Raw genomic sequence first — 25,740 nt, forward strand, 5'->3', positions numbered from 1 at the left:
AAGACAGCGTGACAGTGTTCAGCTAAATAACTGTCCCATAAGACAGCGTGACAGTGTTCAGCTAGTTAACTGTCCCATAAGACAGCGTGACAGTGTTCAGCTAGTTAACTGTCCCATAAGACAGCGTGACAGTGTTCAGCTAGTTAACTGTCCCATAAGACAGCGTGACAGTGTTCAGCTAGTTAACTGTCCCATAAGACAGCGTGACAGTGTTCAGCTAGTTAACTGTCCCATAAGACAGCGTGACAGTGTTCAGCTAGTTAACTGTCCCATAAGACAGCGTGACAGTGTTCAGCTAGTTAACTGTCCCATAAGACAGCGTGCCAGTGTTCAGCTAGTTAACTGTCCCATAAGACAGCGTGACAGTGTTCAGCTAGTTAACTGTCCCATGTGACAGTGTTCAGCTAGTTAACTGTCCCATAAGACAGCGTGACAGTGTTCAGCTAGTTAACTGTCCCATAAGACAGCGTGCCAGTGTTCAGCTGCTCGTACTCTGCTCGGCTGGCTTGTCCCAGCTCATGACAGAAGGGCCGTACTCCGGGTCATCAAAGTTGAAGATGTCAAAAACTTCCTGCTGTGTTCTGGGAGTCAGGATGGGATCAGCTGAAAAACTGCTGGACAGGTTCATGTGATGGTTGATGGACATGTTGACATTTGGCATCATGTTGACATTTGGCATCATGACATCTAGCCAGTCTGACATATCCATTTGTGTTGAGGGGTCCACAATGTCACTGGACTCACCCCCCAAGCCCAGCGCGGCCAGGTCTGGCTCGGAGCCATGCCTGCTGGGAGTGTGTAGACTGGCCCCGTAGGGCCCACTTGCATTGCCTTGGTCCAGCAGCTCATTGTACCCGTCATGGCTGGTCAGCTGGGATTCTGTGACCTTGACCTCCAGGTTGAGGCTGGGTTCTCCCATGTCCAGCTGATTAAAACCTGTCTCAGTTGACCAGTCCATGGTGGAGAGGTCTGGTGAGGGCAGCATTTCTCCCCAGTCCAGCAGCTCCCCTGCATCAGCCTGGGGGTCACCCAAGGGAGCCGTCAGCTCCTGGGGGGCTGCGCAATGTGGGGCGCTCAGGAAAGAGTCAGAAAAGGTGTGGACAGAGGTCAAGGTTTGGTCCCTTGGGCTGAGGTGCTGCTGACCAGAGTAGCTGTTTGAAGTCACGCCAGCTGCTGTTGTCATGGGAACACTGCTGGTTTCTGGCCCAGCTTGGCTCATTTTTGGTGTGGGCAGGGGTTCTGTGGCTGCACTTGGTGGCAAATCTGAAAGGTCAATCAATAACTTGTGTATTAGAGAGGAAAAAAGTGCATGTAGACCCCCTGGTAAATCTGAAATGTCAATCAATAACTTTTGTATTAGAGAGGGGAAAAGTGCATGTAGACCCCCAGTTACTGCCAGAAGCATGACTACTGACCTCCATTTCTGATTAGAATCTCCAAGACATCATCCATGGTTTGAGACTTAACATCAGGGCCAATCTGACCCAAAGTCAGGGTTTTGTTGATGGTGTTGTTGTTGATGGTGTTGTTGTTGTTGGTACTAACTGGACTATCTGTAGTCACTTCCTTCTTATTGTTTATCAGGGGTGGCACCTGACAATAGACAAAATACATTGGTCATGTGACAGAAACATGACTTAGTCTAACTACCAGAACAAACCAGTTGAGTCTAACTACCAGAACAAACCAGTTGAGTCTAACTACCAGAACAAACCAGTTGAGTCTAACTACCAGAACAAACCAGTTGAGTCTAACTACCGGAACAAACCAGTTGAGTCTAACTACCGGAACAAACCAGTTGAGTCTAACTACCAGAACAAACCAGTTGAGTCTAACTACCAGAACAAACCAGTTGAGTCTAACTACCAGAACAAACCAGTTGAGTCTAACTACCAGAACAAACCAGTTGAGTCTAACTACCAGAACAAACCAGCAAGAAAAACAAAATTCTAATGACTTGAACAAACCGTTTGCTGCTGCTTAATTTTGATGGCCTCATCATAACGCGGTGGCTCTTTCATGGGTCCATTGAAATATGGGCTGGACGTACACCTCTGGATGGTCTCATGTTGGTCACTGACAAGTGGTGCCGAGGGTAGCGAGTTGGTTCTGGAAAAGTTGGGGTTTAGAAGTCAGCTATGACAAGTACCTGGCTATGGGCTATGACAAGTACCTAGCTATGGGTAATGACAAGTACCTGGCTATGGGCTATGACAAGTACCTGGCTATGACAAGTACCTGGCTATGGGCTATGACAAGTACCTGGCTATGGGCTATGACAAGTACCTGGCTATGACAAGTACCTGGCTATGACAAGTACCTGGCTATCTATGACAAGTACCTGGCTATGACAAGTACCTGGCTATGACAAGTACCTGGCTATGACAAGTACCTGGCTATGACAAGTACCTGGCTATGACAAGTACCTGGCTATGACAAGTACCTGGCTATGGGCTATGACAAGTACCTGGCTATGGGCTATGACAAGTACCTGGCTATGACAAGTACCTGGCTATGACAAGTACCTGGCTATCTATGACAAGTACCTGGCTATGACAAGTACCTGGCTATGGGCTATGACAAGTACCTGGCTATGGGCTATGACAAGTACCTGGCTATGGGCTATGACAAGTACCTAGCTATGGGTAATGACAAGTACCTGGCTATGGGCTATGACAAGTACCTGGCTATGACAAGTACCTGGCTATGGGCTATGACAAGTACCTGGCTATGGGCTATGACAAGTACCTGGCTATGACAAGTACCTGGCTATGGCCTATGACAAGTACCTGGCTATGACAAGTACCTGGCTATGACAAGTACCTGGCTATGGGCTATGACAAGTACCTGGCTATGGGCTATGACAAGTACCTGGCTATGGGCTATGACAATTACCTGGCTATGGGCTATGAGAAGTACCTTGCTATGACAAGTACCTAGCTATGGGCTATGACAAGTACCTGGCTATGACAAGTACCTGGCTATGACAAGTACCTGGCTATGGGCTATGACAAGTACCTGGCTATGACAAGTACCTGGCTATGACAAGTACCTGGCTATGATCCCATTGCTTTGGGCTGATATGACAGAGGCCGAGGAAGCTGTGAAGACATATGGTTGGCTACTGCTGGGCACATGGGATTTTGGAACACAAGTTGATGTTGGAGGACCTAAAAAAGTTAGTGAACTTATTAGCACAAGTACTGTTGTCTAACTGAGATAATGTCAAGTTATACACTGTATAACTAGGCTGTCCATTTACCCAAAATATAACTAGACTGTCCATTTACATGTATAACTAGGCTGTCCATTTACCCACAGTATAACTAGACTGTCCACTTACCCATTGTATAACTAGGCTGTCCATTTACCCAAAATATAACTAGACTGTCCATTTACATGTATAACTAGGCTGTCCATTTACCCACAGTATAACTAGACTTTCCACTTACCCATTGTATAACTAGGCTGTCCATTTACCCAAAATATAACTAGACTGTCCATTTACCCACAGTATAACTAGACTGTCCACTTACCCATTGTATAACTAGGCTGTCCATTTACCCAAAATATAACTAGACTGTCCATTTACATGTATAACTAGGCTGTCCATTTACCCACAGTATAACTAGACTGTCCATTTACCCATTGTATAACTAGACTGTCCACTTACCCATTGTATAACTAGGCTGTCCACTTACCCACAATATAACTAGACTGTCCACTTACCCATTGTATAACTAGACTGTCCACTTACCCATTGTATAACTAGACTGTCCACTTACCCATTGTATAACTAGACTGTCCACTTACCCATTATATAACTAGACTGTCCACTTACCCATTGTATAACTAGACTGTCCACTTACCCATTGTATAACTAGACTGTCCACTTACCCATTATATAACTAGACTGTCCACTTACCCATTGTATAACTAGACTGTCCACTTACCCATTGTATAACTAGACTGTCCACTTACCCATTATATAACTAGACTGTCCACTTACCCATTGTATAACTAGACTGTCCACTTACCCATTGTATAACTAGACTGTCCACTTACCCATTATATAACTAGACTGTCCACTTACCCATTGTATAACTAGACTGTCCACTTACCCATTGTATAACTAGACTGTCCACTTACCCATTATATAACTAGACTGTCCACTTACCCATTGTATAACTAGACTGTCCACTTACCCATTGTATAACTAGACTGTCCACTTACCCATTATATAACTAGACTGTCCACTTACCCATTATATAACTAGACTGTCCACTTACCCATTGTATAACTAGACTGTCCACTTACCCATTGTATAACTAGACTGTCCACTTACCCATTATATAACTAGACTGTCCACTTACCCATTGTATAACTAGACTGTCCACTTACCCATTGTATAACTAGACTGTCCACTTACCCATTATATAACTAGACTGTCCACTTACCCATTGTATAACTAGACTGTCCACTTACCCATTGTATGTGCTGTGTCTGGCTCTGTTTTGATAGTTTGAGCTGTGTTGGCAACATGCTGGGGTGCAGTGTTGAGAAGAAGTTGAGCTGGGATCTGGACGGATGGGACGGCCGATGTTTTGGTGGCCGTGGCTGCTGAAGCTGTGGATGTTGTTATGGGCTGTAGCTGAGGTGGCAGCTTGACCTGGCCGGAGCTGGTCAAGTTGATGTGGATGGCGTAGGGCAGGGAGACTGCAGGCTGGCCAGTGTTGGCAGTCATGCTCAAGCCTGCAGGGCTGGACACCATCACCTGTGCTGGCTGCACGCTCTGCTGCACACCTGGACACAGGTAAAAACATACAAGATCAGTGGAAGCTCACAGGTAAAAACATACAAGATCAGTGGAAGCTCACAGCTAAAAACATACAAGATCAGTGGAAGCTCACAGCTAAAAACATACAAGATCAGTGGAAGCTCACAGGTAAAAACATACAAGATCAGTGGAAGCTCACAGGTAAAAACATACAAGATCAGTGGAAGCTCACAGGTAAAAACATACAAGATCAGTGGAAGCTCACAGGTAAAAACATACAAGATCAGTGGAAGCTCACAGGTAAAAACATACAAGATCAGTGGAAGCTCACAGGTAAAAACATACAAGATCAGTGGAAGCTCACAGGTAAAAACATACAAGATCAGTGGAAGCTCACAGGTAAAAACATACAAGATCAGTGGAAGCTCACAGGTAAAAACATACAAGATCAGTGGAAGCTCACAGGTAAAAACATACAAGATCAGTGGAAGCTCACAGGTAAAAACATACAAGATCAGTGGAAGCTCACAGGTAAAAACATACAAGATCAGTGAAAGCTCACAGGTAAAAACATACAAGATCAGTGGAAGCTCACAGGTAAAAACATACAAGATCAGTGGAAGCTCACAGGTAAAAACATACAAGATCAGTGGAAGCTCACAGGTAAAAACATACAAGATCAGTGGAAGCTCACAGGTAAAAACATACAAGATCAGTGGAAGCTCACAGGTAAAGTTTTAGTTTTTTTTTCTTTTCAGAGCATTTTAAAGATTTTTAGTAATGGTCCCAGAAGACAGTGTCATCTACCACTTGAAACCAGCCGCCCGTGGCAAACCATTCTAAACAGACAGAATGTGTCATTGAAACCAGCCGCCCGTGGCAAACCATTCTAAACAGATGGAGTGTGTCATTGACTAGTACTAAATCTGTTTTTATCTTTCCTTTTTCTTACTAAATTTAGAAGTTAAATTTTAATAACTAATCTAATTTGTAGTTAGATAAAAAAAAATTAAATATTCTTGCATTGTCTTCAGAGATAAAAAATATCTGGAGTGTTTATGTGTGAATGAAATTGTTGCATTAGAAGTGGGTTAAATTTGAGTTACAAGAATTGCTGCAACTAACTAACTAAAAAACGAACAACCAACCAAACAAACATAATGAACTAAAAAAATCTTAAACAGGAAAGTGAAAATGAAGCTAAACACCAAAAATGTGAAATGAAAGCAATGCTAACCTGAGACAACAAGTGAAGCTAAACACCAAAAATGTGAAATGAAAGCAATGCTAACCTGAGACAACAAGTGAAGCTAAACACCAAAAATGTGAAATGAAAGCAATGCTAACCTGAGACAACAAGTGAAGCTAAACACCAAAAATGTGAAATGAAAGCAATGCTAACCTGAGACAACAAGTGAAGCTAAACACCAAAAATGTGAAATGAAAGCAATGCTAACCTGAGACAACAAGTGGGGCTAAACACCAAAAATGTGAAATGAAAGCAATGCTAACCTGAGACAACAAGTGAAGCTAAACACCAAAAATGTGAAATGAAAGCAATGCTAACCTGAGACAACAAGTGAAGCTAAACACCAAAAATGTGAAATGAAAGCAATGCTAACCTGAGACAACAAGTGGGGCTAAACACCAAAAATGTGAAATGAAAGCAATGCTAACCTGAGACAACAAGTGAAGCTAAACACCAAAAATGTGAAATGAAAGCAATGCTAACTTGAGACAACAAGTGAAGCTAAACACCAAAAATGTGAAATGAAAGCAATGCTAACCTGAGACAACAAGTGAAGCTAAACACCAAAAATGTGAAATGAAAGCAATGCTAACCTGAGACAACAAGTGAAGCTAAACACCAAAAATGTGAAATGAAAGCAATGCTAACCTGAGACAACAAGTGAAGCTAAACACCAAAAATGTGAAATGAAAGCAATGCTAACCTGAGACAACAAGTGAAGCTAAACACCAAAAATGTGAAATGAAAGCAATGCTAACCTGAGACAACAAGTGAAGCTAAACACCAACAATGTGAAATGAAAGCAATGCTAACCTGAGACAACAAGTGAAGCTAAACACCAAAAATGTGAAATGAAAGCAATGCTAACCTGAGACAACAAGTGAAGCTAAACACCAAAAATGTGAAATGAAAGCAATGCTAACCTGAGACAACAAGTGAAGCTAAACACCAAAAATGTGAAATGAAAGCAATGCTAACCTGAGACAACAAGTGGGGCTGGCTGAATGCTGTGACCATTCAAGAAAATTGATGCCGGCTGCTGCTGAAGCTGTACAGGTGAGCTCATCACCTGGCTCAACTGCTGGCTCACCTGTTGGCTCAACTGCTGGCTCACCTGCTCTTGTGAAAGTTTGGTCATCAGTGAGTTCTGTGGGGGGTAAAGTTTGGTCATCAGTGAGTTCTGTGGGGGGGGGGGGGGGGGGGGGGGGGGGGGTAAAGTTTGGTCATCAGTGAGTTCTGTGGGGGGTAAAGTTTGGTCATCAGTGAGTTCTGTGGGTGGGGGGGGGGGTAAAATTTTGGTCATCAGTGAGTTCTGTGGGGGGTAAAGTTTGGTTATCAGTGTGTTCTGTGGGGGGGGGGGTAAAATTTTGGTTATCAGTGAGTTCTGTGGGGGGGGGGGGGGGGTAAAGTTGGGTCATCAGTGAGTTTTGTGGGGGGGGGGGGGGTAAAGTTGGGTCATCAGTGAGTTTTGTGGGGGGGGGGTAAAGTTTGGTCATCAGTGAGTTTTGTGGGGGGTAAATTCAGTCATTTTAGTAAAAAATGAATGGATATAAGCAACATTTTCGGGGTGTGTAAGGGTGTGTTTATTGATGACCCCTAAACCCTATAGCTGTCTTTTGTAAACAGGATTTGATTCTAATTTAAATCTATATAATTAATTATAAAAGTTTATTTATTTATTAGAGAGGTTTCAAATTTCCAAAGCGTGAGGTCCAAAATGTTTTCAAAAATCTAAAAAAAAAACCCATTCCTCTCTATCTTAGTAGTGTATGGTGTTTGTTTATTTTTTAACTTGTTTCTTCTTTATGTAGATTAAGGGAGTAAAGGAATCTTCAGTTACAGCAGGCTGTTCATTGGCTGTGGAAATGGCTACACAATGTTCCTTACCTGGTTAAAATTGGAAGGTATCCTAACTTGCCACATCTGTTGTTGCTGTTGTTGAAGCTGCTGTTGCTGCTGTTGTTGAAGCTGCTGCTGTTGCAGCTGCATCTGCTGCAGCTGCTGCAGCTTGAGCTTGAGGTGTGATTCTTGCAGCTGACGCTGTAGCTCTTCTATCTGTTTGGCCTGGGCCAGGACCACATGCTCGTTGCTGGTCAAGGGGACGGCACTGGACTGGAACTGCTGGGCCTGCGTCTGCTGGAGAAGCTGCTGCTGCAGCTGTTGCAGGGTCTGCAGCTGCTGGAGCTGTTGGAGCTGGAGCAGGGAGGCTGGGCTAGTCAGCTGTGGGATACATGGACGACATAGGTGACATGGGTGACATGGCTGACATGGCTGACATGGGGCTACAACCTGGCAAACGGGCCAGACCTACAGCTGTTGGCATCAAACAATCATGATTGTTGGCATCAAACAATCATGATTGTTGGTATCAATCATGATTGTAGGCATCAAACAATCATGAATGTTGGCAACAAACAATGATGAATGTTGGCATCAAACAATCATGAATGTTGGCATAAAACAATCATGAATGTTGGCATAAAACAATCATGAATGTTGGCATAAAACAATCATGAATGTTGGCAACAAACAATCATGAATGTTGGCATCAAACAATCATGAATGTTGGCATAAAACAATCATGAATGTTGGCATCAAACAATCATGAATGTTGGCATCAAACAATTATGAATACTAAGGATATAAGGGGATATTATTAGAGATTTTTTTTTAAATAGAACTTGTATCTGAGAAAAACTGATGGGTACCATCAAGACAGGGTAAAACCTCAAGGATATGTGTGACAGACACATCTACTAACTAAATAAGGCGCCTCAGTTTACTTACTGAGGTGATCTTATACACAAGCAGTAGGACAACTAGGTCAGGTCAATTTTAACCAAGTCAAACATATCAGGCACAATAAATTTAAGGCTAATTAGGCCAGGTACATGAGCAGTAGGTAGACTAGGTCAAGGAACTTTAAAAGTAGGTCAGCGAGGTCAGATACATTAGAAGTAGGTCAGCTAACCATCAGTTGACTAGACACTGTTCTACCAACCAATCCCAGTCAACTGAGGTCATTGGGGCAGTAACAGGAAGTGGTGACTTACTGTGTGGGTCACAGGTGCTGTCAGCTGGACTGGGGACATCTGGGTGGGGGAGGCCATCTTGACTGCCTTCAGCAGCGAGTTCTCACTAAGGCTGACTGTCTTGAAAGCTGCCCCATCTGCTGTGGGGCTCAGGCTGACTGTCTTGAACTGGGAGCTGTCGGCAGCAGAGCCGAGGTTGATGGTTTTGATGGTGATTGGTTCAGGGGGAGAGCTCAGGCTGATACTTTTAATGGTAGCTGAGCCATCCAGGTGGGGACTCAGGTTGATGCTCTTGATAGTCTTTGTATCTAACAAGTTTGTCTTCATTTGGCTAGAGCTATCTAGAGAGTTCTGGCTGAGAGTCTTGTAGCTATTGGTGATGGGCTGAATGAGGGCCTTGAAGCTGCCAGAATCTAGGCTGTGGCCCAAGCTAGCTGCTTTAAAAGCTGTGTCGTCAACGCCCTGGTTCAAGTCCACAGAAACCGAGTCCACTTCCATGGGCATCATCTCAGCTGGCAGCACTGAGGCTGGCCTGTCCGTGTTCATGGACAGCACTGTCTGCCCTGGCACCATACACAAGGTGCCCGCTTGCTTGCTGGGGGAGAATGTTGGGACAACTTTTGTCCTCAGCACAGTGGGGGAGCTCACCTCACTCTCAGGGCTCATTGGTGTACGCGGCTCCTGCACAGACATCAGGGTGTTTGGTGGCGAGCAGGGGGGGGATACCTCTGTTGTTGTCATAGGCTCTTCTTTAACCATAGGCTTTACACTGGCAACTGTCTTTAGGCCCAGTGTACCCAGGGGCATTGAGAGGGGCATTGTGATGGGCACAGAGAAGGCAGAAGGTGAGGTGTACGCACTGGAGGAGGATACCAGCACAGAGGTAGCTGATGTGACAGGTCGGGTGATAGGAGCTGCCGTCACCTCTCCGTTTGGCTCAGTCTTGATATGAAAGCTGGTCTGGCCAATGAGCAGTGGGGTAGAGACCCGTGAGGGGGGTCGTGAGCCATTGGGCTTGGGGCCGGTGGGGCTGGGGGACTCTGTGAAAGGTTTTAAACGTTCTATAAGCTGGGGCTTGGGGCCAGAGACAGGCAGGCTGCGCTTCTTGAGCTCAGCCTTGAGGTCTGCAACTTTCATCTCCTCCAAGTTACCCGTCAGCTTGGGTAGGCTCAGGGCGCTGGCGGGTATTGATGTCAGCGCCTTGGTGGCGGTTCTAGGGGCCACGCACTGAGTTGGTCTTGTAGGGAGGGGTGGGGGTGGTGGGGGCGCTGGTGGGGATGGGCAGGTCTGCTGGGGTACAGCCTGGGCAGGCGCAGGTGTAAAGACAGCCTGAGCAGGCCCAGAGGTGAAGACAGCCTGTGTACTGAGGGGCGGGGTCTGTTGGAAGCTCTGTACCATAGTGCTGGAAACAGAGGCAAAGGTTGGGGCATTGAGGGCTGCAGTGGGGGAGGTGACCAGCGCTGATGATGTGGAGGAATTAGAGTTTTCTCCAATGCTAGAGGCGCCAGGGCTTAAGGCCATGCCCTGCTGCTTGTGCTGGAACTCAAGTTGCCACTGGAGGAAGAGCTGCTGCTGCTGGAGCATGATGTGGTATGGGGTGTCTTCTGCTGCACTGCTGCATGTGGCGCTGGATGCAGTGCTGGAAGCCTGGCTTTTGAGCACGGATGGAGGACCCTTGTACTCATGGAACTTGATGATCCTGGCTTTAGACGTGCTCTTTGATTTGGGTTTCTTGGACCGGGACTTGCCGCTGCTGTGGTTGTGTAGGTTGGTGATGGTGTTTGCCGTGGACAGCTTGGGTTGGGCATTACTAGCGATGGGCACTGGACTTTGGTGGACCTTGTTGATGGTCACAGGAATGGATATGCTTTTAGCAAACGTAAAGGAGAGGGGGAAGGAATCGGTGAAGATGGGCGGAGCAGAGCTGGGGCTACTGACATCAGACAGACCTGATTCATCCATGGGAGGGGACGGAGCTCCCTCACTCCCAGGACTTTCATCATCAAAGAGAAAGGAGGAACTGGACTGGTCCATGTCTTCAGTGTCACAGGTGGGCACAAACTGGAGGGTGCCATCTGAAAGTCATCACAGGCTCAATAGAGCAGGCACAATGACATTGGTCAAATAGAGCAGGCACAATTACATTGGTCAAATAGAGCAGTCACAATTACATTGGTCAAATAGAGCAGTCACAATTACATTGGTCAAATAGAGCAGGCACAATGACATTGGTCAAATAGAGCAGTCACAATTACATTGGTCAAATAGAGCAGGCACAATTACATTGGTCAAATAGAGCAGTCACAATTACATTGGTCAAATAGAGCAGTCACAATTACATTGGTCAAATAGAGCAGGCACAATTACATTGGTCAAATAGAGCAGGCACAATTACATTGGTCAAATAGAGCAGTCGCAATTACATTGGTCAAATAAAGCAGGCACAATTACATTGGTCAAATAGAGCAGGCACAATGACATTGGTCAAATAGAGCAGGCACAATTACATTGGTCAAATAGAGCAGTCATAAACTATTACATTGATGTGTATACTAGTAAACCTCTGGAAAACAGGTTTTAACTTTTAAATCAAACATGGGCTACCCCACGTGTAGCTAATTAGACTGAGACTCTCACCTTTGATAGCATTGGCCAGTTCATTTGATGGCTGCAGTATATTGCCCTGTACTAGCTCTAGCGGCCCGGGTCTATGGGCCAACTTATCATTGAGGCCATCCAGCAAGCGGGAACGTTTTAACAACCTCTGGCGCTCATGTAGCGAGGGATCTATTGTAGTATCTGTAAGAGAAACAATCATGTAGTCAGGGATCTATTGTAGTATCTGTAAGAGAAACAATCATGTAGTCAGGGATCTATTGTAGTATCTGTAAGAGAAACAATCATGTAGTCAGGGATCTATTGTAGTATCTGTAACAGAAACAATCATGTAGTGAGGGATCTATTGTAGTATCTGTAAGAGAAACAATCATGTAGTCAGGGATCTATTGTAGTATCTGTAACAGAAACAATCATGTAGCGAGGGATCTATTGTAGTATCTGTAAGAGAAACAATCATGTAGCGAGGGATCTATTGTAGTATATGTAAGAGAAACAATCATGTAGTCAGGGATCTATTGTAGTATCTGTAAGAGAAACAATCATGTAGTCACGGATCTATTGTAGTATCTGTAAGAGAGGCTAGTGAGGCCAGTATCAGCCAATGAGCCGCTAAGGGCTAGCATGAGCCACTGAGGCCAGCATGAGCCACTGAGGCCAGCATGAGCCACTGAGCCACTGAGGCCAGCATGAGCCACTGAGGCCAGCATGAGCCACTGAGGCCAGCATGAGCCACTGAGGCCAGCATGAGCCACTGAGGCCAGCATGAGCCATTGAGGCCAGCATGAGCCAATGAGCCGCTGAGAGCCAGTATTCTTACCTTCAAGTATGTGCTGCTGGACCAGGGCCTGCCTGTCTGGTCTGTGCTGGATCTTGTGACGTAACAGGTCACCTGTCTGGTAACAATGTGACAAGTTTGTAAGAAATGACTCACTTTAAAAACAATGTGACAAGTATGTAAGAAATGACTTACTTTAAAAACAATGTGACAAGTTTGTAAGACTTGTAAAATGTAAACATTGAACCAATTAAGAACAAGACTTACCTTGGCACGTTCCAATTGTTTTGTCTTTTCAGCAAATGCTGGGGGTGTCTTTAATGCTGTGGTGGGGGTGTGGGGGATAGAACACTAAATCATGAGAATATCAAGTACACAGAACATGGGGAACATCAAGTACACAGTACATGGGGAACATCAAGTACACAGTACATGGGGAACATCAAGTACACAGTACATGGGGAACATCAAGTACACAGAACATGGGGAACATCAAGTACACAGAACATGGGGAACATCAAGTACACAGGACATGGGGAACATCAAGTACACAGAACATGGGGAACATCAAGTACACAGTACATGGGGAACATCAAGTACACAGAACATGGGGAACATCAAGTACACAGAACATGGGGAACATCAAGTACACAGGACATGGGGAACATCAAGTACACAGAACATGGGGAACATCAAGTACACAGGACATGGGGAACATCAAGTACACAGGACATGGGGAACATCAAGTACACAGAACATGGGGAACATCAAGTACACAGAACATGGGGAACATCAAGTACACAGTACATGGGGAACATCAAGTACACAGAACATGGGGAACATCAAGTACACAGAACATGGGGAACATCAAGTACACAGAACATGGGGAACATCAAGTACACAGAACATGGGGAACATCAAGTACACAGAAAATGGGGAACATCAAGTACACAGAACATGGGGAACATCAAGTACACAGAACATGGGGAACATCAAGTACACAGTACATGGGGAACATCAAGTACACAGTACACGGGGAACATCAAGTACACAGAACATGGGGAACATCAAGTACACAGAACATGGGGAACATCAAGTACACAGTACATGGGGAACATCAAGTACACAGTACATGGGGAACATCAAGTACACAGAACATGGGGAACATCAAGTACACAGAACATGGGGAACATCAAGTACACAGAACATGGGGAACATCAAGTACACAGTACATGGGGAACATCAAGTACACAGTACACGGGGAACATCAAGTACACAGAACATGGGGAACATCAAGTACACAGTACATGGGGAACATCAAGTACACAGTACATGGGGAACATCAAGTACACAGTACATGGGGAACATCAAGTACACAGTACATGGGGAACATCAAGTACACAGAACATGGGGAACATCAAGTACACAGGACATGGGGAACATCAAGTACACAGAACATGGGGAACATCAAGTACACAGAACATGGGGAACATCAAGTACACAGTACATGGGGAACATCAAGTACACAGTACATGGGGAACATCAAGTACACAGAACATGGGGAACATCAAGTACACAGAACATGGGGAACATCAAGTACACAGAACATGGGGAACATCAAGTACACAGAAAATGGGGAACATCAAGTACACAGAACATGGGGAACATCAAGTACACAGAACATGGGGAACATCAAGTACACAGTACATGGGGAACATCAAGTACACAGTACACGGGGAACATCAAGTACACAGAACATGGGGAACATCAAGTACACAGAACATGGGGAACATCAAGTACACAGTACATGGGGAACATCAAGTACACAGTACATGGGGAACATCAAGTACACAGAACATGGGGAACATCAAGTACACAGTACATGGGGAACATCAAGTACACAGAACATGGGGAACATCAAGTACACAGAACATGGGGAACATCAAGTACACATAACATGGGGAACATCAAGTACACAGAACATGGGGAACATCAAGTACACAGAACATGGGGAACATCAAAACATCAAGTACATAGAACATGGATAACATCAAAACATCAAGTACACAGAACATGGGGAACATCAAATACACAGAACATGGATAACATCAAAACATCAAGTACACAGAACATGGGGAACATCAAAACATCAAGTACATAGAACATGGATAACATCAAAACATCAAGTACACAGAACATGGGGAACATCAAGTACAAAGAACATGGGGAACATTAAGTACACAGAACCTGGGGAACATCAAGTACACAGAACCTGGGGAACATCAAGTACACAGAACAAGGGGAACATCAAGTACACAGAACATGGGGAACATCAAGTACACTAAACATGGGGAACATCAAGTACACAGTACATGGGGAACATCAAGTACACAGAACATGGGGAACATCAAAACATCAAGTACATAGAACATGGATAACATCAAAACATCAAGTACACAGAACATGGGGAACATCAAATACACAGAACATGGATAACATCAAAACATCAAGTACACAGAACATGGGGAACATCAAATACATAGAACATGGATAACATCAAAACATCAAGTACACACATGGGGAACATCAAGTACAAAGAACATGGGGAACATTAAGTACACAGAACCTGGGGAACATCAAGTACACAGAACATGGGGAACATCAAGTACACAGAACATGGGGAACATCAAGTACACAGAACATGGGGAACATCAAGTACACAGTACATGGGGAACATCAAGTACACAGAACATGGGGAACATCAAAACATCAAGTACATAGAACATGGATAACATCAAAACATCAAGTACACAGAACATGGGGAACATCAAAACATCAAGTACATAGAACATGGATAACATCAAAACATCAAGTACACAGAACATGGGGAACATCAAGTACTAAGAACATGGGGAACATCAAGTACACAGTACATGGGGAACATCAAGTACACAGAACATGGGGAACATCAAGTACACAGAACATGGGGAACATCAAGTACACAGAACATGTGGAACATCAAAACATCAAGTACATAGAACATGGATAACATCAAAACATCAAGTACACAGAACATGGGGAACATCAAGTACACAGAACATGGGGAACATCAAGTACACAGAACATGGGGAACATCAAGTACACAGAACATGGGGAACATCAAAACATCAAGTACATAGAACATGGATAACATCAAAACATCAAGTACACAGAACATGGGGAACATCAAGTACACAGAACATGGGGAACATCAAGTACACAGAACATGGGGAACATCAAAACATCAAGTACATAGAACATGGATAACATCAAAACATCAAGTACATAGAACATGGGGAACATCAAGTACAAAGAACACGGGGAACATTAAGTACACAGAACCTGGGGAACATCAAGTACATACAACATGGGGAACATCAAAACAAGTACACAGAACATGGGGAACATCAAGTACACAGAACACGGGGAATATCAAGTACACAGAACATGGGGAACATCAAGTACACAGAACATGGGGAACATCAAGTACACAGAACATGGGGAATATCAAGTACACAGAACATGGGGAACATCAAGTACACATAACATGGGGAACATCAAAACATCAAGTACATAGAACATGGATAACATCAAAATATCAAGTACACAGAACATGGGGAACATCAAGTACACAGAACATGGGGAACATCAAGAGTGCGACTTACGCGGGTAGATTCCACGATCCACGAGTTCATTGACAGACCTCCTCAGCATTAACTTCCTCTTTAAAGCTGAAAGGATTAAATATAATGTAAAGATGGACCACAAAAAAAAAAAAACATTTTTAGTCCATAAAAACACAGGCCAAATGTAGGCCCATAAACACAGGCCAAATGTAGGCCCATAAACACAGGCCAAATGTAGGCCCATAAACACAGGCCATATTTAGGCCAATAAACACAGGTCAAATGTAGGCCCATAAACACAGGTCAAATGTAGGCCCATAAACACAGGCCAAATGTAGGCCTATAAACACAGGTCAAATGTAGGCCCATAAACACAGGCCAAATGTAGGCCCATAAACACAGGCCAAATGTAGGCCCATAAACACAGGTCAAATATAGGGTAATAACCACTGGCTTCTCAATACGTCTTACATTGTGGCAGGGTCAGACAACTCAGAACGGAAATAGGGAAACAACTAGCTAGCAAAACTTGATTTCTTCTCTAATGGGACGCAAGGATATCAACAGTGACTATAAACACCGTGACATCAACAGTGACTATAAACACCGTGACATCAACAGTGACTATAAACACCGTGATATCAACAGTGACTATAAACACCGTGACATCAACAGTGACTATAAACACCTTGATATCAACAGTGACTATAAACACCGTGACATCAACAGTGACTATAAACACCGTGACATCAACAGTGACTATAAACACCGTGATATCAATAGTGACTATAAACACCGTGACATCAACAGTGACTATAAACACCGTGACATCAACAGTGACTATAAACACCGTGATATCAACAGTGACTATAAACACCGTGACATCAACAGTGACTATAAACACCGTGACATCAACAGTGACTATAAACACCGTGATATCAATAGTGACTATAAACACCGTGACATCAACAGTGACTATAAACACCGTAATATCAACAGTGACTATAAACACCGTGACATCAATAGTGACTATAAACACCGTGATATCAACAGTGACTATAAACACCGTGATATCAACAGTGACTATAAACACCTTGATATCAACAGTGACTATAAACACCGTAACATCAACAGTGACTATAAACACCGTGACATCAACAGTGACGTCAGGCTAGCAGTGACGCAGGCACCAGAGTATGCTGTATGTGGGCCGGAGAACGGTTGCGTCATCAGGGCCAGGTGTGTGGCATGCTTGAGAGAAAGGACACGCGCAGAGGTAAGTCGTGGGGGTAGGGCGGGGAGAAGCCGGGGGTAGGGCGGGGAGAAGCCGGGGGTAGGGCGGGGAGAAGCCGGGGGTAGGGCGGGGAGAAGCCGGGGGTAGGGCGGGGAGAAGTCAGAGCAACGGTGGTATGGAGGTGAGATCCTAAACCTAACGTATTTTGGTGGTATGGAGGTGAGATCCTTAACCTAACGTATTTTGTTGGTATGGAGGTGAGATCCTAAACCTAACGTATTTTGGTGGTATGGAGGTGAGATCCTAAACCTAACGTATTTTGGTGGTATGGAGGTGAGATCCTTAACCTAACGTATTTTGGTGGTATGGAGGTGAGATCCTAAACCTAACGTATTTTGTTGGTATGGAGGTGAGATCCTAAACCTAACGTATTTTGGTGGTATGGAGGTGAGATCCTAAACCTAACGTATTGTGGTGGTATGGAGGTGAGATCCTTAACCTAACGTATTTTGTTGGTATGGAGGTGAGATCCTTAACCTAACGTATTTTGGTGGTATGGAGGTGAGATCCTTAACCTAACGTATTTTGTTGGTATGGAGGTGAGATCCTTAACCTAACGTATTGTGGTGGTATGGAGGTGAGATCCTTAACCTAACGTATTTTGTTGGTATGGAGGTGAGATCCTTAACCTAACGTATTTTGGTGGTATGGAGGTGAGATCCTAAACCTAACGTATTTTGGTGGTATGGAGGTGAGATCCTTAACCTAACGTATTTTGTTGGTATGGAGGTGAGATCCTTAACCTAACGTATTTTGTTGGTATGGAGGTGAGATCCTAAACCTAACGTATTTTGGTGGTATGGAGGTGAGATCCTTAACCTAACGTATTTTGTTGGTATGGAGGTGAGATCCTTAACCTAACGTATTTTGGTGGTATGGAGGTGAGATCCTAAACCTAACGTATTTTGTTGGTATGGAGGTGAGATCCTTAACCTAACGTATTTTGGTGGTATGGAGGTGAGATCCTAAACCTAACGTATTTTGGTGGTATGGAGGTGAGATCCTTAACCTAACGTATTTTGTTGGTATGGAGGTGAGATCCTTAACCTAACGTATTTTGGTGGTATGGAGGTGAGATCCTTAACCTAACGTATTTTGGTGGTATGGAGGTGAGATCCTTAACCTAACGTATTTTGGTGGTATGGAGGTGAGATCCTTAACCTAACGTATTTTGTTGGTATGGAGGTGAGATCCTTAACCTAACGTATTTTGGTGGTATGGAGGTGAGATCCTTAACCTAACGTATTTTGTTGGTATGGAGGTGAGATCCTTAACCTAACGTATTTTGTTGGTATGGAGGTGAGATCCTAAACCTAACGTATTTTGGTGGTATGGAGGTGAGATCCTAAACCTAACGTATTTTGGTGGTATGGAGGTGAGATCCTAAACCTAACGTATTTTGGTGGTATGGAGGTGAGATCCTAAACCTAACGTATTTTGGTGGTATGGAGGTGAGATCCTAAACCTAACGTATTTTGGTAAGGTGAGATCCTAAACCTAACGTATTTTGGTGGTATGGAGGTGAGATCCTAAACCTAACGTATTTTGGTGGTATGGAGGTGAGATCCTTAACCTAACGTATTTTGGTGGTATGGAGGTGAGATCCTTAACCTAACGTATTTTGGTGGTATGGAGGTGAGATCCTAAACCTAACGTATTTTGGTGGTATGGAGGTGAGATCCTTAACCTAACGTATTTTGGTGGTATGGAGGTGAGATCCTAAACCTAACGTATTTTGTTGGTATGGAGGTGAGATCCTTAACCTAACGTATTTTGGTGGTATGGAGGTGAGATCCTTAACCTAACGTATTTTGGTGGTATGGAGGTGAGATCCTAAACCTAACGTATTTTGGTGGTATGGAGGTGAGATCCTTAACTCTACGTATTTTGGTGGTATGGAGGTGAGATCCTAAACCTAACGTATTGTGGTGGTATGGAGGTGAGATCCTAAACCTAACGTATTTTGTTGGTATGGAGGTGAGATCCTTAACTCTACGTATTTTGGTGGTATGGAGGTGAGATCCTAAACCTAACGTATTTTGGTGGTATGGAGGTGAGATCCTTAACCTAACGTATTTTGGTGGTATGGAGGTGAGATCCTAAACCTAACGTATTTTGGTGGTATGGAGGTGAGATCCTAAACCTAACGTATTTTGGTGGTATGGAGGTGAGATCCTAAACCTAACGTATTTTGGTGGTATTGAGGTGAGATACTTAACCTAACGTATTTTGGTGGTATGGAGGTGAGATCCTTAACTCTACGTATTTTGCTGGTATTGAGGTGAGATCCTAAACCTAACGTATTGTGGTGGTATGGAGGTGAGATCCTAAACCTAACGTATTTTGGTGGTATGGAGGTGAGATCCTAAACCTAACGTATTGTGGTGGTATGGAGGTGAGATCCTAAACCTAACGTATTTTGGTGGTATGGAGGTGAGATCCTAAACCTAACGTATTTTGGTGGTATGGAGGTGAGATCCTAAACCTAACGTATTGTGGTGGTATGGAGGTGAGATCCTAAACCTAACGTATTTTGGTGGTATGGAGGTGAGATCCTTAACTCTACGTATTTTGGTGGTATGGAGGTGAGATCCTTAACCTAACGTATTTTGGTGGTATGGAGGTGAGATCCTAAACCTAACGTATTTTGGTGGTATGGAGGTGAGATCCTAAACCTAACGTATTGTGGTGGTATGGAGGTGAGATCCTTAACCTAACGTATTTTGGTGGTATGGAGGTGAGATCCTAAACCTAGCGTATTTTGGTGGTATGGAGGTGAGATCCTAAACCTAACGTATTGTGGTGGTATGGAGGTGAGATCCTAAACCTAACGTATTTTGGTGGTATGGAGGTGAGATCCTAAACCTAACGTATTTTGGTGGTATGGAGGTGAGATCCTTAACCTAACGTATTTTGGTGGTATGGAGGTGAGATCCTAAACCTAACGTATTGTGGTGGTATGGAGGTGAGATCCTAAACCTAACGTATTTTGGTGGTATGGAGGTGAGATCCTAAACCTAACGTATTTTGGTGGTATGGAGGTGAGATCCTTAACTCTACGTATTTTGGTGGTATGGAGGTGAGATCCTTAACCTAACGTATTTAGGTGGTATGGAGGTGAGATCCTTAACCTAACGTATTTTGGTGGTATGGAGGTGAGATCCTAAACCTAACGTATTTTGGTGGTATGGAGGTGAGATCCTAAACCTAACGTATTTTGGTGGTATGGAGGTGAGATCCTAAACCTAACGTATTTTGGTGGTATGGAGGTGAGATCCTTAACTCTACGTATTTTGGTGGTATGGAGGTGAGATCCTAAACCTAACGTATTTTGTTGGTATGGAGGTGAGATCCTAAACCTAACGTATTTTGGTGGTATGGAGGTGAGATCCTTAACCTAACGTATTTTGGTGGTATGGAGCAGAGATCCTAAACCTAACGTATTGTGGTGGTATGGAGGTGAGATCCTAAACCTAACGTATTTTGGTGGTATGGAGGTGAGATCCTTAACCTAACGTATTTTGGTGGTATGGAGGTGAGATCCTTAACCTAACGTATTGTGGTGGTATGGAGGTGAGATCCTTACCTACACACTCACAAATGTACCCACACACTAACACATACGTACCTTCCCCTCCCCCCCTCCACACACACACACACACACACTCGTATCTACCCACACACGCGACTAAACATAATAGAAAAACGACGTTTCAACAATTGAAAAACAAGAAGTACAGTCAGATATTTCTCACGGATAGACAAACATGCCACAAGAAGTACAGTCAGATATTTCATGCAGGTACAACTAGTTTTCTCACAGATTAAAAACCAATAAACGCCTCTGGAACTAGGCCAAAAGATGCTTTCAAGAAATGTACGAGCGGCAGAAAAACAAGCACTTTTCACGCCGTTACTTGAGCGATGACTGGCTAGTTCAGCTACCTCACGTTCATAAAACATGTGATTTGGTAAACGTTACAAGTATCTGTCCTGTTGTAAACGTTACAAGTATCTGTCCTGTTGTAAACGTTACAAGTATCTGTCCTGTTGTAAACGTTACAAGTATCTGTCCTGTTGTAAACGTTACAAGTATCTGTCCTGTTGTAAACATTACGAGTATCTGTCCTCATGTAAACGTTACAAGTATCTGTCCTGTTGTAAACGTTACAAGTATCTGTCCTGTTGTAAACGTTACAAGTATCTGTCCTGTTGTAAACGTTACAAGTATCTGTCCTGTTGTAAACGTTACAAATATCTGTCCTGTTGTAAACGTTACAAGTATCTGTCATGTTGTAAACGTTACAAGTATCTGTCCTGTTGTAAACGTTACAAGTATCTGTCATGTTGTAAACGTTACAAGTATCTGTCCTGTTGTAAACGTTACAAGTATCTGTCCGCCAGATGCAAATACTACAGATGTAAGATGTTCTAATTTATAATTCTAATCATGCATTCTTTTGAGCAGGAATAAAATCCCCCCCCCCCCCCCATGATGATAACACAGATCGTACAAAAATGTATACAGCACATCTAGCAAACCACCTGTTCTTTAGAAAATAGTGGCAAATATTTCGGTCTGCTGTTTTCAGTTGGAGTAACACAAATACGTATATAATGTTCGTTTATATAGGATTATACAATAATGCTTTCGGTAGGAATGTGGGGTGAGTGGCTAAGATTTGTTGGGGATTGTGTGGGAAGTGGTATTACAGCCATAATAGCTCCAACAAGTGGGCCATGGTAACTACAATATCTGAGCTGTGATAGTTACAATATCTGGGCCATGATGGCTACAATATCTGGGCCATGATGGTTACAATATCTGGGCCATGATGGCTACAATATCTGGGCCATGATGGCTACAATATCTGGGCCATGATGGCTACAATATCTGGGCCATGATGGCTACAATATCTGGGCCATGATGGCTACAATATCTGGGCCATGATGGCTACAATATCTGTGCCATGATGGCTACAATATCTGGGCCATGGTGGCTACAATATCTGGGCCATGATGGCTACAATATCTGGGCCATGATGGCTACAATATCTGGGCCATGATGGCTACAATATCTGGGCCATGATGGCTACAATATCTGGGCCATGATGACTACAATATCTGGGCCATGATGGCTACAATATCTGGGCCATGATGGCTACAATATCTGGGCCATGATGGCTACAATATCTGGGCCATGATGGCTACAATATCTGGGCCATGATGGCTACAATATCTGGGCCATGATGGCTACAATAATTGGGCCATGATGACTACAATATCTGGGCCATGATGGATACAATCACGGGGGAATCAGCTCAATGCTAGACTCCATGGAGACATGACTCTTCAGTAACTAAGGTATACAGTGCAATACTGTCAAGTTCTAGGTATGTCAACCAAGGAAAGATGGATGTAGAAAAGTGGGGAAGGTCGTGCCGATAGGAGAAAACACACAGGAAGCTTACTAAAATATTTCCAGCATTTTGATCTACGGGTTTCAACCTTATCGCTGGCTTTAGTCATGTCATTCTTAAATGTCATCAGAACTGTCTTTAGCCATGTCATTTAAACATGTCATGATAACTTGAGCATGACTTTTTTTACTTTCTCGTATATACGAAGTATAGAGAAAGTATTGTAATCGTGCAAAAAAAAAAATCGAGATTTTTACAGTTCTCGACGTTTTACACCTCACTGATACGGAAAAACATAATTTTGCAATCTTGTCCGTATGTCTGTGTGTGTGTGTGTCTGTGTGTGTGTCTGTCCGTGTGTAAACACGATAACTTGAGTACCGTTACAGCTAGGTTGATGAAATTTCATATATAAGTATTATATCAAAATCGTAGATCCGTAATCAACTTTTGAGCGATTTCCGACAACCGGAAGTGGTACTTTTCCTACTTTGAATTTTTCAAAAGCCTATAACTTGAGTACTATTTCAGATAGATAAATGAAATTTCACATGTAAGTAAAAGATCTAATTCTCTACCTTCTGTTAAATTTTGAGTAATTTCCGTTGACTGGAAGTAGTAATTTACGCTACTTCCGATTTCTCAAAAAACTAATGTAAATTTTTAAAGTACTAATAATATTGCGCACTATTATACGCGTTTTTATTCGGCGTTTGCTTGGTGCGCAATGTTTTTTTTTATGAGATTCTATTCTATTTTTAAAAGTTTAAGTATTTAAAATGGATTAAAAATCATAGCTATATCCCCAGTTACCATCCCCTGTTGTTTTATATAAGAATATTCGAGAAAGTTTAGGGGAGATCACTACCGGTTTATTTTCCATATACACAAAGTTGGAGACTTACTTTCTTTGTTTTTGTCCATACTACTTTGCAGTGAAGCTTGGTCGGGCGGTGTTCTGGGTGGAGCCAGGGGCACGCCCACCAGGGGTGTCTGTGATGAGGTGGATGTGCTGGCCCCCGAGCTCTCGGTCATAGCGGCCGTCTGCTGGTGGAAGGCGCTGCCAGTCGAGGCCAGCTTCTCCATGCGGCAATCTGCACAGTAGATGCAGTGGATGAGTTTGAGAGCACTGGGGTCAAGCGTACTCGACCCTCCCCCTACAAGGGGGGACCAGACAGAAGAGGGGCCGCTGCTGATACAGTCTGTGGATAGAATCAATCAGTGCATGTTAAAACCAGTAGCCTATAGAAATAGTGGCGCACAGAAGAGGGAGGGGCCGCTGCTGATACAGTCTGTGGATAGAATCAATCAGTGCATGTGAACACCAGTAGCCTATAGAAATAGTGGCGCATACACATGCAATGTTAACATAGGTAAACAATACAGACGTATACCTGCAACATCATTATGGCTCGGACAGTGACGTAACGGATAGGCGGGTGGGGGCAGTGGACATTAAAAACTAGGGTGGTGGGCTCTTATCCGAGGGGCGTACGCTGGTTTTTGGGGTTATGGGAGCAACAGCTCTTGGAAAGGTGCGATATATATATATATGTGTGTGTATATATCTAATATATAAAGCTCAATTCTGTATGTAACTTGTAATATGTAAAGTGTAAAATGTTTGTCGCGGATACTTCGATGGATTTAAGTGTTAGGTGATTAAAGTCCTTATGGTCTAAATTTATGAGTTAAAAAATTAATATTGAAAGTGTTGGGAAATAATTTTCATTTTTCAAACTGAAAATGATAATTGTCGGCATGTTCATTAAACACAAGTTTTAAAAAATATCATCTTTTACAAAAATTCTATTTATGTCTTTATTTAGTCCTTTAGCACTTACTTCCCTTTGATAAATTAGGAAAACACTATTACTTCCCTTTCTAAAAAACTTTGCATTAGTGGAAAAGAATTTACTTTTTATTACTTTGTTTTGGTGTTGGGAAAAAAATAATAATTACATAATTAGCGGGGATTGATCAAGTGCAAATGTTGTAGGTATTTTACGGATAAGCTTGGAGTATTATAATTGTTCATTAAATTGAAACGGGCGCGTTCGTTTAAGTGAATGCAAAAGACTATGAATAAGTTGGGGTACTATAGTCGTTTATTAAGCTGAAACAGGCGATTCCGCCACGGGCTAGACTGTGAGCACTTTGCGTTTATGTTTGCGTTAGTGTTTTCTTTGTGTTTAGGTTGGGTTTGCGTTAGTGGTTGCGTTTTGATTTGTTTCGTTTTTGTTCTTTCTTTTTTCGTTTTTGTTTGTGTTTTTTTCTTTGGGTTTGTGTTTGTGGTTGGTTTTGCGTTTGGATTTGGTTTGTTTTCGTTTGCTTTTTCGTTTGTTTTTTTCTTTCTGTTGGTATTGGTGTTTGTGGTTGTGGCTGGGTTTGTTGTTAGGTTTTTGTTTTCGTTTGCTTTTTTATTTGTTTTTTTCTTTGTGTTGGTATTGGTGTTTGTGGTTGTGGTTGGGTTTGTTGTTAGGTTTTTGTTTTCGTTTGTATTTGTAATTGTGTTAGCGTTATGTTTGCGTTTTGTTGTTTTGGTTTGTTGTGGTTTGGATGGGAAATGCCGGATTTATGATGATTACTAAACACACAGGTAATGGTCTTTAACAGAAAGGTTTTAAACAGAAGCCAGAGCAGGGCCTGGCCGGGACGGCTAGTCTAATATATAAACAGAGGCGTAGCGAGGGGGGGGGGACATATGTCCCCGGGCGCCGACCTTAGGGGGGGGCGCCAAATTGAAAGTTCGAGGGGGGGTGCAAATGAAAAGTTCGAGGGGGGGGGGGGTGCAATCGAAAGTTTGAGGGGGGTGCAAATGAAAAGTTCGAGGGGGGGGGGGGTGTAAATCGAAAATTTGCTCCCGAGGGGGGCGCCAAATTGAAAGTATGTCCCCGGGCGCCGGGAAG

The 25,740-nt window shown here is 43.3% G+C and overlaps 1 protein-coding gene across 1 annotated transcript in view; it reads right to left on the reverse strand.

Annotated features, from left to right (window-relative positions):
- Positions 1–396: 396 nt before the first annotated feature.
- The window catches only part of LOC131953506 (myocardin-related transcription factor B), a 59,790-nt gene continuing 34,446 nt past the window's right edge, over positions 397–25,740 (reverse strand). Inside the window, exons 3-15 of the mRNA XM_059316696.1 lie at positions 23,737–24,033; positions 16,157–16,222; positions 12,720–12,775; positions 12,495–12,570; positions 11,696–11,857; positions 9,080–11,133; positions 7,914–8,246; positions 7,005–7,173; positions 4,486–4,803; positions 3,053–3,170; positions 1,968–2,109; positions 1,416–1,593; positions 397–1,263 (exon numbers count right to left, since the gene is read on the reverse strand). Coding sequence (XP_059172679.1) covers positions 479–1,263; positions 1,416–1,593; positions 1,968–2,109; positions 3,053–3,170; positions 4,486–4,803; positions 7,005–7,173; positions 7,914–8,246; positions 9,080–11,133; positions 11,696–11,857; positions 12,495–12,570; positions 12,720–12,775; positions 16,157–16,222; positions 23,737–23,917 — 4,638 coding nt within the window. The 5' untranslated portion in view covers positions 23,918–24,033 and the 3' untranslated portion in view covers positions 397–478. The remainder of the gene's footprint in view (positions 1,264–1,415; positions 1,594–1,967; positions 2,110–3,052; positions 3,171–4,485; positions 4,804–7,004; positions 7,174–7,913; positions 8,247–9,079; positions 11,134–11,695; positions 11,858–12,494; positions 12,571–12,719; positions 12,776–16,156; positions 16,223–23,736; positions 24,034–25,740) is intronic.

Source organism: Physella acuta, unplaced genomic scaffold (genome assembly GCF_028476545.2).
Source record: "Physella acuta isolate Inbredline_101_S28 unplaced genomic scaffold, ASM2847654v3 ptg000927l, whole genome shotgun sequence".
Lineage (NCBI taxonomy): Eukaryota > Metazoa > Mollusca > Gastropoda > Physidae > Physella > Physella acuta.